This window comes from Mauremys reevesii, linkage group 8, assembly GCF_016161935.1.
Source record: "Mauremys reevesii isolate NIE-2019 linkage group 8, ASM1616193v1, whole genome shotgun sequence".
Taxonomy (NCBI): domain Eukaryota; kingdom Metazoa; phylum Chordata; order Testudines; family Geoemydidae; genus Mauremys; species Mauremys reevesii.
The window spans coordinates 56,943,290-56,958,733 of NC_052630.1; the positions used below are offsets into that span (position 1 = coordinate 56,943,290).

At 45.1% G+C, this 15,444-nt stretch overlaps 2 protein-coding genes across 9 annotated transcripts in view; one reads left to right on the forward strand and one right to left on the reverse strand.

Annotated features, from left to right (window-relative positions):
- TPR (translocated promoter region, nuclear basket protein) overlaps positions 1-14,286 on the reverse strand; it is a 76,429-nt gene extending 62,143 nt beyond the window's left edge. For all 3 annotated transcript variants that reach the window (XM_039486747.1, XM_039486746.1, XM_039486745.1), the window contains exons 1-6: positions 14,136-14,286; positions 7,473-7,577; positions 6,474-6,547; positions 5,159-5,255; positions 4,681-4,784; positions 2,307-2,471 (exon numbers count right to left, since the gene is read on the reverse strand). In XM_039486747.1, coding sequence (XP_039342681.1) covers positions 2,307-2,471; positions 4,681-4,784; positions 5,159-5,255; positions 6,474-6,547; positions 7,473-7,577; positions 14,136-14,286 — 696 coding nt within the window. The remainder of the gene's footprint in view (positions 1-2,306; positions 2,472-4,680; positions 4,785-5,158; positions 5,256-6,473; positions 6,548-7,472; positions 7,578-14,135) is intronic.
- Positions 14,287-14,537: 251 nt separating this feature from the next.
- ODR4 (odr-4 GPCR localization factor homolog) overlaps positions 14,538-15,444 on the forward strand; it is a 40,451-nt gene continuing 39,544 nt past the window's right edge. For 4 of the 6 annotated variants that reach the window (XR_005584179.1, XR_005584180.1, XM_039486749.1 and 1 more), the window contains exon 1: positions 14,792-14,957. The gene's annotated coding sequence lies outside the window, so the exon portion shown is untranslated. The other 2 variants (XM_039486752.1, XM_039486750.1) reach the window with 2 other exon arrangements.

Consider the following 15,444-nt stretch of genomic DNA (forward strand, 5'->3'; position numbering starts at 1 on the left):
TCATATTCTTATTAGAGCATGAAATTATTATCCACAGAGATTCTATGGAACATGTGGATTCACTTAAGATTTTTACTTCATTCGAGTCTACATTTTCTTTCACATATAGTGCCACTCCCCCCCCCCGCACGACCTGTGCTGTCCTTACGATATATTTTGTACCCCAGAATGATTGTGTCCCACTGATTGTCCTCAGTCCACCAGGTTTCTGTGATGCCCATTATATCAATATCCTCCTTTATCACGAGGCACTCTAGTTCACCCAACCTATTATTTAGACTTCTAGCATTTGTGTACAAGCACTTTAAAAACTTGTCACTATTTATTTGTCTGCCCTTTTCTGATGTGTCCGATTCTTTATGGGAATGTTTCTCGTCTGATCTGGCCCTTACATTATCCTCTTCCATCCTCTGCTCCTGACTATAACCTAGAGAATCTCTACCAATAGACTCTCCTCTAAGAGAAGTCTCTGTCCGATCCACGTGCTCCTCTGCAGCAGTCAGCTTTCCCCCATCTCCTAGTTTAAAAACTGCTCTACAACCTTTTTAATATTAAGCGCCAGCAGTCTGGTTCCACTTCGGTTTAGGTGGAGCCCATCTCTCCTGTATAGGCTTCCCCCATCACAAAAGTTTCCCCAGTCCCTAATGAATCTAAACCCCTCCTCTCTACACCATCGTCTCATCCATGCACTGAAACTCTGAAGCTCTGCCTGCCTACCTGGCCCTGCACGTGGAACTGGGAGCATTTCTGAGAATGCCACCATAGAGGTCCTGGATTTCAGTCTCTTCCCTAGCAGCCTAAATTTGGCCTCCAGGAGATCTCTCCTACCCTTCCCTATGTCACTGGTACCTACATGTACCATGACCACCAGCTCCTCCCCAGCACTACACATAAATCTATCCAGATTCCTCGAGAGATCCACAACCTTCGCACCAGGCAGGCAAGTCACCATACGGTTCTCCTGGTCATCACAAACCCAGCTATGTTTCTAATGATCGAATCTCCCATTACTAACACCTGCCTTTTCCTAGTGACTGGAGTTCTCTCCCTCAGAGAGGTAACCTCAGTGCGAGAGGATACCCTAACACCATCTGGAAGGAGGGTCCCAACTATGGGAAGGTTTCCCTCTGCTCCCTTTGACTGCTCTTCTTCCCTGGGCCTTTCATCCTCCTCAACAGCGCAGGGGCCGCCTGACTGGAGGAGGGACAATTCTAGTGTCCCTGAAAGTCTCATCAACATACCTCTCTGCCTCCCTTAGCTCCTCCAGTTCTGCCATCCTGGCCTCCAAAGCCCGTATGTGGTCTCTGAGGGCCAGGAGCTCCTTGCATGGAATGCACACATATGCCACTCACCCACAGGGCAGGTAATCATACATGCAACACTCAGCGCAATAAACTGGATAGCCCCCACTGTGCTACTGGGCTTCTGCCTGCATTGTCTCCTGCAGCTACCTAGTTAATGAAAGGGTTTTGTTTAAATCACGTTTTGAATGTAGTTTAGTTTATAGGTTTTAAAGAACAGCAAGTGAACCTTGCCCCCTTCCCACTCCCCTTCCAAACTCCCTTGCGAAACTCCATTAGCAGCCCCGGTCGCAAAGCTCCCTGGTCGCTTGCACACTGCTTTATAAAGCCCTGGCCTTCTTGATAGCCCTGCCCACTGACTAAGGCTCAGACAATTAACAGAGGCTTCTAGCTTTCAAACCTTACTTTGAAGCTCACAGCTTCCAACTGCCAGCCACAGCACACCGTCCTTCAACCAACCAACCAACCAGACAGACAAACACAAGCTCAGCACACAGCAAGTAACCCCCAAACACAAACACACACTACAGACATCCACTTACCCCAAGTGTGCTGTATTTGATCCTCCTTCACCTGGAGAACTCCCTTGCAAAACTCCCTGTTACTTTTTCACTAGCACTGTTGTATTACACCTTGTACTTTCAGCTACTTCTAATTTATCATCACTAATCTTACAAAAATAATCTTCAATTGCTCTACCTTACTTTAGATGTCCATATCAATACATTCGTTCCCTGCAAACTATAAGTGATCAAAGCACATAATGGAAAAAAAGCACAATTCCCTACCTTAAAACATATCACCCAAAACTTCAAGAACATACATTAAAATTTGCCCCTTTACATGAAATTCAATCCATAGTGAAGAGTGTCAGTGCTATAAAAATTCCTCACTCAAGTAGTCAAGGGGTATAGACTCTAGATAATTGTTACCGTATCTTGACTAAATTTTGTTTTCTTTTTAAAAATTACTTAGAAAAAATATTTGTATTATTTACTACTTTACCTCTTCTTTCTTGTTCTCCAGACTACATTTAAGCTCAAGGATTTCATTTCCCTTTTCCCTGGAAATAAGCAAGAGTTCATCTGTTTTGGCTTTCAACTCGGTGTGCAGCCACGTATTCTGATTCTGTAATAACTCCTTTTCTTGCTCCAACCTTTTCTCACGATACTAAAAATAAAATTGTGAAAGACAGCATGATAAAACTAAATAAAGTAACACTTGTAACAAGACTACTTTCTATGCAAAACTTCTTCACAAATTGCATGTGTGTGTGTTAGTGGCTAGCTCAGGTTTAGAGTTAATAATGCACCCACCCATGCATAGCCATGCATCCATAAGCCTCACCAAGTTAGAATGTCTTTTTCCTGTCTTCAAGCTCCAGGAAACAATTCAGCTGTGACATATGCCTACTCCTGGATCCTTGCTATCATTTTACAAATGAGAATAACGACTCTAGCATTGGAATTCTAAGACTGTTAACCTGTCTCTTCAATAGGTAGCATAAACCTTCCCCTGCTGAGGTATTAGTGTCAGGTACAAGGTAGAAAGCACATTAAAGGCAAAAAAAAAAGTGTCCAACATCATGTAAGGATATTATTTACCATTTAAATTTCAATAGGGGCCAAAGGCCATAATTAGCTTTGGAGCCCCATTGTGCTATGCTTGACACAAACAGAAAAATATGACCCAGCCTTTAAAAAACAGGAATTACAGACGTGGAAAAAGAAAATTAAAATAGAGTGCTAACACAGATCCCCACTTCGGTAGACTTAAAAGCTTGATGAATATGTCTAAGGAGAGACTAGGTTAAACACCACATATAAGCCTCCAAGTATCAAAAGGGTCGGTGTGCCAATACTATAATTGTAACAAAACAATAGTTTGCTTACTTGTTTGACTATATGAAGGCTACTTGCCTCAAACAGAAACACTCAAGGACAAAATGATCCTGAGGAAGAGTGAGGAATACACTCAGGTTTCATAACTTCAGTAAGCCAAATACAGATGCATGCCATTTGGCTGAATCCATGTGTAACAGGTCCCTGGGGACTGAACCAGGGACCTCTTGACCTAGAAGCACTACTGTCTGAGCTAAAAGACCAAGCCCATTTACTTGCAAGTAGTAGCATATTCAAACCTCTGTAAGTGTTCCAACAACTAGAATGGAACAAAAAGCTATATTGTGTTAGCTGGGGATATACAAAGAATAACAATTTCCAGAAATATCTAGGAAACTCCATATGGCTGCCCTACAAATCTCCTGGAAAGGAACTGATACAGATGCCAATGTAGTGCTGCACAAGTGTAAATTAACATGACTTTGAACTACTAAAGAGAAGCAATGTGAAATGCCAACAGATAATATTTTGACATGGCTCACTATTTAACTGAGTGTTCCAGTTTCACATGAAATAAAAAAACTGGATGTATGTTATGAGGACTCTAGTCTGGTACAAATAAAAGATAAGGGACCTTCTAACAGTAAGCTCAGAAAGTTATCGATGGGATGAGCAAGGAATATATATTAGCAAGATAAATGACCAAGGTCAAACTCCCTAGCACTGCCTTTGGAAGTTAATTTAGAATTCTGTAGGACTGTTGTTTCCTTGAGAAAATGAATACAGGTTGGATCAGCTACTAGAGCAGGGATCTCAAACTCAAATAACCAGGAGGGCCACATGAGGACTAGTACATTGGCCCAAAGGCCGCATCAATGACACTCCCTCCCCGCTGTCCCCGCCCTCACTCCACCCCTTCCATGAGGCCCCGCCCCCAAAGTCCCCACCCCAACTCCGCCCCCTCCCTGCCCCTATTCGAACCCCTTCCCCAAATCCCCGCCCCAGCCCCCCCCTTTTAGCCACCTCCTACTCTGAGTGCGCAGCTCCCTACTCCTCCCCCCTCCCTCCTGTAAAGCGCTAAGTGCCGCCAAACAGCTGTTTGGCAGCGGCAAGTGCCTGGAGGTAGGCAGAGGAGGGGGGACGCGAGCTTGGTGGCCACAACTCGGGGGTGGAGGGCCTTGGCAGGCCATGGCTAATAACTCCACGGGCCACGTGTTTGAGACCCCTGCACTAGAGCGTTATCACTACAACCAGGAATGAAGTCTAGAAAGTTGATTTCATGGATATTGGCAGCCTAGAGTAAGACCAGTCTGCATGAATTACAGAAAACAATTCAACAGTTTAATCTTATTGGAATGTTATAAATGACATTTTCTTGCTATGACAAAGATGTTTGCCTGCGTCCTTTGAAAGAAGACCCATTTTTATACCACATGTAGTTATCTTCTTACTGATACCTACATAATTGAGGTCTTTACAATGTAAGTAACTGGAATGCTCACTAGTGACAAGGGTAACCCATGTAAAACACTGCTTACCTTCACAGAGACATCTGATGTTTGAAGCTCATCCAGTTTTAATTGTAGCTCCACTTTTGCTGAGTTTGCTTCCGTAAGTTTCTCATTCAGACGTTTAACATCCTCTAGGAAAATCAGATGCCAAACATGTAAAGATGCCAAACATTCAAAACAGTATCAGTTATTAATGTAAATAAATCACATTTAGTACCTTAGAAATGAAGGCTACCAGTTTATGAGAAGGCTGTTAGCAATTGCCAATATGTGTCTCCGCACAATTAAATATCACCTAGCATGCTGTTGGGCTTTTCCCCTGACTTGCACTTACATTTTCCCCACCACTTTTGTCTACCAATCTGACTCCTGTTCCTTACTGATCTATTAATGGGAGTTACTCATACAAATTTGGATAATTAACCATTATTGAGTTTAGGTTTAAGTCTGACTCACAAAGCAGGTGTAAACTCAGTTACGGTTTTAGCGTATTTACTGGTCATACCATTTAAGTGTTCAATTTCTTGAGAGCGTCTCTCACTCGTTCGAACCAAATCTCTCTTTTCACCTTCCAATTCTTCTTTTGCTCTAGTAAGCTGACTCTTCAATTAAAAAAAAAAACAAATCAGTTTTATGTTAAGAGTCATGGTCATTCTTAAACTTACTACAGCATTTTCCCTGTATGATAGTAAGCAGAGGTTATCATCCTAACCATTTTTAATGTATGTGTGAAAGCAATCCTACTATGAAGGTGTACACAGGAACTGCTCAAGCAAGTCAGTTACTGAAACAAACAAACTGGAATCTTGTATCCGCCTTTGATTTCCACTACTGTGCTGGGCATCTGTTCAGTTCTGACACAGAGGGAAGAATCAATATAACTTCTTGCAACACCCTTAAATTTTCTTGAAGGTTTCATCCTATGCCCTGGATTAGTTTATGAAATGTAATCTCAGTCTGAGATGGTACAGGATATCACCTTCTTTACCTTTAAATGTAATTTGAGAGTACGCTAAAAGGGTACATGTTCAAGAAAAAAAAAAGAACAGAGGTATCAGCCACTCTAGGAGAACTGTTTATTGAACAGTGATGTTTTTTTTACTCCTACTTTTGCTACTCAACTGCTATAGAGATTTCCTCACAGGTGCAAGATAGACAGATTTCCTCTGGACTCCAGTAAGCATAGAGACAGCTGGAGTCCTAATGGGTTTCCAAACTCTCAAATAAAACTTGTTCTGAATGTGCCTAAGGATAAAGCCTAGAAACAGAACTGCGGTATCAACAAAAGGTTCTCCAGTCACAACATTAGTTCTCTGAATTGGTTTTATTTGGTGAACAAATTAGACTACATGCTATTAGCCACAGACTAATCAAAGGACCAGAGTGGGGAAAAAGAAATTGCAAAGAAAGGCATCAATACCATGGGCTGGTCTACACAAGACAGTTGCACTGATTGAACCAAGAATATCAATTTGAAACCAATTTTGTTAAACTGCTGTAAACCCCTGTGCAGAAACTTTTGTTTCAGTTAAAGTAAGACTTCTGAGGTTTAATTTAATTTGTTTGGGAACACATTTAAGCTATGCTAAAATAAGTAACTCTTAATCAAAAATAAGAGTGTCCGCCCTGGAGCTTGCACTGGGACTTGAGGAAAACAACTTTCCTGAATACACAACGCATTATCTGCACCAAGCTATCCACCTGAAGAATGGATCATATCTAGCTTTTGATTGTCAAGACTCCAAACGAAACATGCACCCTAAATTCTAAAGGGTTTCAACTACCTGTTGCTACATTTACATACTCAGTGATTCCTATACCTGTATGGCTGCATTGCGATCATGAGCCGCTTCAAGTTCTTTGTTTTTCTCATTCAATGATTTCAACTGCTCATCTGTGGGAGGAGAGGGACAAGAAGGGAAAATTAAAAGAAACGTTTTGGTATTAACAGAACACATGCATTAGTTATATCCAGTTTTGGTAAAATTCATGTTCCTGCTTTAGAATAATACAAAACTGAGAAGAGAAAAATTTCCCCCAAATTAAAAATCCAATATACAAATCATTGACCAAATTGGTACTTTTGTGATTAAAAACAAAAGTAGTTTTATCCCTACTCATCTGCTTTCTGAAAACAATACTCAGAGGAAGGAGTATCAGAGAAGCCACTGACAAATCAGTGTCTCAGGCCTGATCCTGCAACCTGACCCTTATGGGCATATGTGTGCATTGCACAAATCAGTTTGTAGAATGTAACCTTTAGTTCCTTGAGTAGAATATAAATAAGATGTTTACTCCAGTAAAACAGACTGAAAGCCTGTAGAAAGCAGGGACTTGAACCAAAAATATGAATTACTTTCTTTGACAGGGGTCGACAACCTTTCAGAAGTGTTGTGCCGAGTCTTCATTTATTCACTCTAATTTAAGGTTTTGCGTGCCAATAATACATTGTAACGCTTTTAGGAGGTCTCTTTCTATAAATCTATAATATATTACTTTACATACGACAACAGTTTAGTTAATAAGGTTTTTAAAAAGTTTAAGAAGCTTCATTTAAAATTAAGTTAAAATACAGAGCCCCCTAGACTGGTGGCCAGGACCCGGGCAATGTGAGTGCCACTGAAAATCAGTTCGCGTGCCGCCTTTGGCATGCATGCCATAGGTTGCCTACCCCTGTTCTATGAAATGAAAGAAGTTTGGTTGACAGATTTTTCTTTCTTATTTAGATTTTTAAGCTTTTCAAAATAAGTTCAAAAGATTTAATTATTATAAGCAAAAACAACTTTCCAATCTACTAATTAATGTGTAGTTATACTTACTAAGTTTGTTTAGCTCCTGACGGAGAGTCTGACATTCCTGTGTCTCGTTTACAAGTCTCTCTTGACTTTGAGCCAGACGCTTTTCCACTTCAAAATACTGTTGTTCTGCAGAACACCACATTATATTAACACTACTTCATAATCAGCTTTTATTAGAGAACCATATCTAGCAGAAAATGCAACTATAAACAATGCTCTTTCAGTAGATCCTGAAGAAAAAATATTTTTTTAAGCCAAGTGCTATATTGCTGCCTACTGTTAAGCACTGTTTAAATAATTTTGTTACTATGGTCAGATCTGTTTTACATTTCTCCAAGTGCATTGCCCTAAAGCAGTGGTCTCCAACCTTCTTATGCACAAGATTACTTTTTGAATTTAAGATCAACACAGGATCTACCCCGATCCCTCCCCAAGGCCCTGCCCTACTCACTCCATTCCCCACCCCCTCCGTTACTTGCTCTACCCCACCCTCACTCACTTTCACGAGGCTGGGGTGTGGGAGGCGGTGCAGACTCTGAGCTGGGGCCAAGGGGTTCAGAGTGTGGGAGGGGGCTCCGGGCCGAGCCAGGGGCAAGGCGTTGGGATGCAGGAGTGAGGGGTGAAACTTCTGGGAGGGAGTTTGGGTGCAGGGGTCATATGGTCACACTGCACCTAATCTCATAGAATCCACTGGACATTTAATGGGTTTTACTTTTTATTAGTGTCATTTGTGGTTTATAGATCAAAAATCTTTCAGGGATTGTCACAAATCAGTGGGGTGTGCATTGGCTGAGCCGGGGGCAGGGAGTTTGGGTGCAGGAGTGAGGGGTGCAACTCTGGAAGAGAGTTTGGTGCAAGAGGGGGCTCCGCGCTGGTGCAGGGGACTGGGGTGCAGGAAGGGGAAAGGGCTGCAAACTCTGGGAGGGAGTTTGGATGCAGGAACTGGCTCCAGGTTGGACCAACATGTTGACGTGCAGGAGAGGGTGAGGGGTTCAGGCTCTCGGAGGGAGTTTGGTGGGGTGCAGGAGGGGATGTAGGCTCCGGCCGGGAGGCACTTACTACAGGCTCACCACACTGCTCCTGGAAGTGGCTGGCTGCTGGTATGTCTCTGTGGCCCCTGGTGCGGGGGGGTGGGGTGGGGTGGGGTGTCCCTGTGCGCTGCCCACGCCCACAAGTGCTGCTCCTGCTTCCCGGCCAATGGGAGCTGCGGGGACGGTGCTGGGGTAGCATGCGGAGCCACCTTCTCACCCCACCCGCTGCCCCTCAGGGGCCACAGAGACGTGCTAGCAGCCAGCTGCTTCCAAGAGCGGCATGGGGCCAGGGCGGGCAGGTAGGAAGCCTGCCTGAGCCCTGCTGCACCACCGGACTGTTAGTGGTCTGGAGATCGCAATCGATGGACAGGTTGGTGACTACTGCCCTAAAATCTGGTCTACTCCAGTTTTTGGATTGATTTCACTATATTAGTTTAGCAACATATAGCTAAATTAGTGAAATTCCCTAGTGTGGTCAGTTATACTGGTACATAAGTGGTTATGCCAATATAACTTATTTCTAAACCAATATAATTAAATCAGGGTAAAACTGGGTGTAAATTCACCCTTACAATCTTAACTTGGGAAACTGTTAACAATGATTTCTGGTCAAGAACCTTTTTGTATGGGTACATCACTATGGACTTTGAAAATATCACAACCAGAAGTAACACTGATATGTAAAGGTTATTGCTTTATAACTGAAATAAAAGTCACACTTCAGATTTTCTACACAGGTCTCTCGCATCTTACGCTCATTTAACATGCGCGATTTCAGCCTTACGCGGTTGGCAAAAAACAAAAAAAAAGAGAAAAATAACAATTTAAATACAGTTTCTGTAGTGCGGCTGATTCTGCCTGTCATTCAACTCAATGTAATCTTGACTATACGTGGTTTTCGCTTTACGCGTTAACCGCGTAAGATGAGATAGACCTGTAGTGTTCCAGAACGCTTTGTAAACATCTGAGATAATATTTCTGGTGATCTACTATTTTCTTGGATAACAGCAAGAAAGATTAGCGGACTTTTAGATAAGTGCTCTTTTCTTAATATGTACTATAAACCTTTCTCAGTCTAAACTACATCAGTTTCAAATAATGATGTAGCACAAGCATGTATATGAGAATCTCAAAGTTTACAGACAACCACTAGCCTACTTAAACTGATAAATTCCACTATAAACACTTGGAAGATAAAAGTTTTACTTGAGTAAAATGGTTTATAAAAATGATAATAAATACTTCTATAGTCTTCCAATAAAGTATCACAAAACATTTTCAACCTGTAATGATTTATATTCAAAAATACCACTATCGGGCAGGAATATTATCCCTATTATAAGATTGCAAAACTGAGGGATAGAAAGCTTGCGGGCAAGTTTACAAAGGAAATCTGTGGCCGAGCTGAGAAATGAACTCCTGATTCTACCCACTGTTTCACCTATGCTCAATTATTAAACAATGCTCCTGCCCCCCACTTCAATACCCTAATAATACTTGGCTCTTAGACAGCACTTTTCATTGTCATATTTCTAATTGCTCTACAAAGATCGGAATCATTAATGTCATTTTACAAACAAGGAAACTGCCCAAAGTTACCCAGTCACAGAACCAGATATTAAATCCAGGTCCCAGTCCTCTGTTCTAGCCACTAAGATATGATGCCTTCCTGAGTGGGCCCAGGGTAATAAAATAAGATTATATCATCATAGTCTCTAAGATATTAAGAGTTTTAATGCCAGATGGGACCACCAGATAGCCCCAAACCCGGATTAGTATTACAGCCCTCAGGAAACGAAAGTGTTACGAGAATTATCTCCAACCCATCCTTTAAAAGCCTTGCTTCAAGCATTGGCAGATTATCTGGAAAGGTTCAAACCTCAAACATTGAGTTTATTGGAAATGTTGCTAGATTGGGCCCACTCAGAGTATGTCTAGACTGCAAAAAACAACTAGGAAAACAAAACACAGCAGTGAGTCTCAGAGCCTGGGTCTACAGACCCAGGCTTGTACTACAGCATTAAAAATAGCCATGTATATGTCCCCACTAGAGCTCAGGCTCTGAAACCCTCTCCCTCCTAGGGCTCAGACTCCAAATGGGAATATCTGCATGGCTATTTTTCCTGCCATAGGCGTGCAGACCCACTGCAGCAGGTGCTTTTGCAGTGTAGCTCAAACAAACCTCTGATGCTCTTCCTCAAGCATCTGGCTAACCCGGGGAGCAGGTAAAGAATCTCACTCAGTAGGACATACACTCCCCCTTGGCTTTAAATTATTTTAAGAGTTTTAATGTAAAGTAATAAGTTGTAATGTCACACTAAGAACAGACTCCTATTGTGGTTTACAAACACTGCGACCCAGAGCTTAAGTGGAAAACAAGAGTGTAAAAATTCAAGGAATCCGCCTCACAGAACAAATGCATAATAGCAGCAAAGAATCCTGTGGCACCTTATAGACTAACAGACGTTTTGCAGCATGAGCTTTCGTGGGTGAATACCCACTTCGTCGGATGCAAGAGTGGAAATTTCCAGGGGCAGGTAAATATAAACAAGCAAGAAGCAAGCTAGAGATAACGAGGTTAGATCAATCAGGGAGGATGAGGCCCTGTTCTAGCAGTTGAGGTGTGAAAACCAAGGGAGGAGAAACTGGTTCTGTAGTTGGCTAGCCATTCACAGTCTTTGTTTAATCCTAAACTGATGGTGTCAAATTTGCAAATGAACTGAAGCTCAGCAATTTCTCTTAGAAGTCTAGTCCTGAAGTTTTTTTGCTGGAGGATGGCCACCTTAAGATCTGCTATTGTGTGGCCAGGGAGGTTGAAGTGTTCTCCTACAGGTTTTTGTATATTGCCATTCCTAATATCTGATTTGTGTCCATTTATCCTTTTCCTTAGAGACTGTCCAGTTTGGCCGATGTACACAGCAGAAGGGCATTGCTGGCATATGATGGCATATATTACATTGGTGGATCTGCAGGTGAATGAACCGGTGATGGTGTGGCTGATCTGGTTAGGTCCTGTGATGGTGTTGCTGGTGTAGATATGTGGGCAGAGTTGGCATCGAGGTTTGTTGCATGGATTGGTTCCTGAGCTGGAGTTACTATGGTGCGGTGTGCAGTTACTGGTGAGAATATGCTTCAGGTTGTCTGTGGGCAAGGACTGGCCTGCCACCCAAGGCCTGTGAAAGTGTGGGATCATTGTCCAGGATGGGTTGTAGATCCCTGATGATGCGTTGGAGGGGCTTTAGCTGGGGACTGTATGTGATGGCCAGTGGAGTCCTGTTGGTTTCTTTCTTGGGTTTGTCTTGCAGTAGGAGGCTTCTGGGTACACGTCTGGCTCTGTTGATCTGTTTCCTTATTTCCTCGTGCAGGTACTGTAGTTTTGAGAATGCTTGGTGGAGATTTTCTAGGTGTTGGTCTCTGTCTGCGGGGTTAGAGCAGATACGGTTGTACCTCAGTGCTTGGCTGTAGACAATGGATCTTGTGGTGTGTCCGGGATGGAAGCTGGAGGCATGAAGGTAGGCATAGCAGTCGGTAGGTTTTCGGTATAGGGTGGTGTTAATGTGACCATCACTTATGAGCACCGTGGTGTCTAGGAAGTGGACCTCCCGTGTAGATTGGTCCAGGCTGAGGTTGATGGAGGGGTGGAAGCTGTTGAAATCGTGGTGGAATTTTTCCAGAGTCTCCTTCCCATGGATCCAGATGATGAAGATGTCATCAATGTAGCGTAGGTAGAGAAGGGGTGTGAGTGGACGGGAGCTGAGGAAGCGTTGTTCCAGGTCGGCCATAAAAATATTGGCATATTGTGGGGCCATGCGGGTGCCCATAGCGGTGCCACTGATCTGGAGATATATATTGTCATCAAATTTGAAATAGTTGTGTGTGAGGATAAAGGCACAGAGCTCAGCAACCAGTTGTGCTGTGGCATCATCAGGGATACTGTTCCTGACAGCTTGTATTCCATCAGTGTGTGGGATGTTTGTGTAGAGAGCCTCTACATCCATGGTGGCTAGGATGGTGTTTTCTGGAAGGTCACCAATGCATTGTAGTTTCCTCAGGAAATCAGTAGTGTCACGGAGATAGCTGGGAGTGCTAGTGGCGTAGGGTCTGAGAAGACAGTCCACATATCCAGACAGTCCTTCAGTGAGAGTTCCAATGCCCGAGATGATGGGGCGTCCAGGATTTCCGGGTTTGTGGATCTTGGGTAGTAGATAGAATAACCGTGGTCGGGGCTCTAAGGTATGTTGATTTGTTCTGGTGTTAGTGTAGGGAGTGTCTTGAGTAGATGGTGCAGTTTCTTAGTGTATTCCTCAGTGGGATCTGAGGGAAGTATCCTGTAAAATTTGGTATTGGAGAGTTGTCTGGCGCCTCCTTTTGGTAGTCAGACCTGTTCATGATGACAACAGCACCTCCTTTATCAGCCTCTTTGATTATAATGTCAGGATGGTTTCTGAGGCTGTGGATGGCATTGCGTTCTGCACAACTTAGGTTGTGAGGCAAGCAATGTTGTTTTTCCACAATTTCTGCCTGTGCACGTCGGCGGAAGCAATCAATGTATAGGTCCAGACTGTCATTTCGACCCTCAGGAGGAGTCCATGTGGAGTTCTTCTTCTTGTGCTGTTGGTGGGAGGGTAACTGTGTAACAGTGGGCTGTTCAGTGTTGTCCTGAAAGTATTCTTTGAGTCGGAGATGGCGAAAGTAGGCTTCCAGATCGCCGCAGAACTGTATCATGTTGGTGGGGGTGGCAGGGCAGAAGGAGAGTCCCCGAGATAGGACAGACTGTTCTTCTGGGCTGAGTGTGTGGTTGGATAGATTGACGATATTGCTGGGTGGGTTAGGGGTACCACGGTTGTGGCCCCATGTGGCAGGTAGGAGTTTAGACAGCTTACAGTCCTTTTTCCTTTGTAGAGAGATGAAGTGAGTAATGTAGATCTCCCGTCTTATTTTAGTGAAGTCCGTTTGTATGGAAGTTTGGTTATAGATCAGAGTCTCCAGGTTGGAGAGCTCTTTTTTGAGGTTTTCCTGTTTGCTGTATAGGATGCTGATCAGGTGGTTCCTCAGTTTCTTTGATAGAGTATGGCATAGTCTCTCACTGTAGTCTGTGTAGTATGTAGATAGCAGTGGATTTTTTACCTTTAGTCATTAGGTATGATGTCCATCCGTTTGCATTTGGAAAGGAAGATGATATCTGTCTACAGTATTTGTGCAAGTTAGTCTGCCATTGCAGTCATACAGATGTAAAAGCCGTGGAGGATATTTTATAAGCCCATATCAACAACATGAGACCTCCACACAGCATTGCCTCTGGCACTGTCCCCTGGCTTCCTGGCTCGGGCTCAGTCACGACGATTAGCCAGTGTCCACTGTAGCCCACCTCCCGCCAAACAGGCACAACTCGAGACTCGGTCCCTCTGGTACTCAGTGGTGGCGAACCTCGGTGCGGGGCAGCATCATGCGCCCAGCGCCGCGGGAAGGCCGCCTGCCCTCGCCCCGGCCCCTGACAGCGGCGAGGGCCCCGGCCCCCCCGCCTGGCAGCAGACTCAGGTCCGGACCCTGCCGCAGGAGCAGCCGGCAGGGACAGCACCGTATAGCGATCACCCCTCACTCCCATGCCCCTCCCCGCCCTGCTCCCCCGCCCTGCTCCCCCGCCCGCACTCACCGCTGTCCACCTTAAAGCGCTCGTGCCTGGCGCGGAGCCCATCGATCTCGCTCTGCTGATCGGCCAGGAAGCGCTCCAGCTTCCCCTGCACCGGCTTGGGCAGCTTGGCCAGCTCGGCCCGCTCCAGGACCTGCTGCAGCACCGCAGCCATCTTGGGAGGGAGCCTCTCCAGCCTCTCTCTGCCGCCCTCCGGCCCCGCGGGGAAGGGAAACCGCGCGGCGCCCTCACCTCCCGGCTCGCACAGAGCATGCGCATTAGCCGCCCTCCTGCGGGCGCCATGGGAAACGTAGTGTTCAACCTCCACCGGAAGCGGAACTCCTGTGTGAAAGCTTCCGGCGGTAGCGTCCTGTCCGCCATGTTGAGTGAGGCACTGCGTCCCAGCCTGTCCGATTAGACCGGGTGACCTCACAAAGAGGATCAGAGGGGCAGCCTGTTAGCCTGGAGCTGTAAAAAGCAACAAGGAGGCCTGTGGCACCTTACGGACCAACAGATGTATTGGCGCATGAGCTTTCGTGGGCGAATACCCACTTCGTCAGACGTCACAAAGTCTTAGCTGGATCAGCAAGGAAGTGGCGCTGCTACGTCCGCCACACACAAGATGGCGGACCCCGCTTGGCAGTAATACCCGGCGCCCATTCTCCCGCGATTAGGTTTGTCTCCGGTTGGGCCCAGTGGTTCGGCTACGTCATCAACCTACGCTTCGAGAGTTCCCGCGTTGAGACGGGAGCAGAGGCGCAGCCTGGTGATGTGACGCGTGGGACACATCTGTGCTGGGCGTGGGGGGAGCTGTGGGAGAAGCTGGTGCCGCTGCCCAGTAAGCAGGTGAGGCGGCTGTGGCGGTGGGTAGAGGACGGGGAGCTGAGGGAGGGGGAGGGCGAATTGCGGGAAATGTCTCCCCTCTGTGGCACTAGCTGGCGGCTCTCGCTGTGGCTCAGTCAAGAGAGGTGGCTCCTGTTGTACCCCCTCCTCCCATCTGCTTGCACCTGGTACTCGAAGTCCTTGGGAGCTGGAACGTCGCCCCTCAGCTCTGTAGTGTAGATGTAAACTTTTTAGTTAGTGCCTTTGGAAGGAGCGAGTCAAATTGATTGAGGTACGTGAGCATGGCGGGACGGGGAAAGCGCGAGAATCCCCTGAGTTCTTCCCCTATGTCCAAATCCTACATTTTGCCTTCAAGGATTATTTCTTTAAGCTGCAAATGGAAGATGTAAAACTGGCTCGTTTGACAGAGATTTCACAGTGACTTAAAAAATAAGTCATGTCTGAAGAAGGGAAATAAGAATGTTTGCAAAGTACAAATATTGTAGAATGT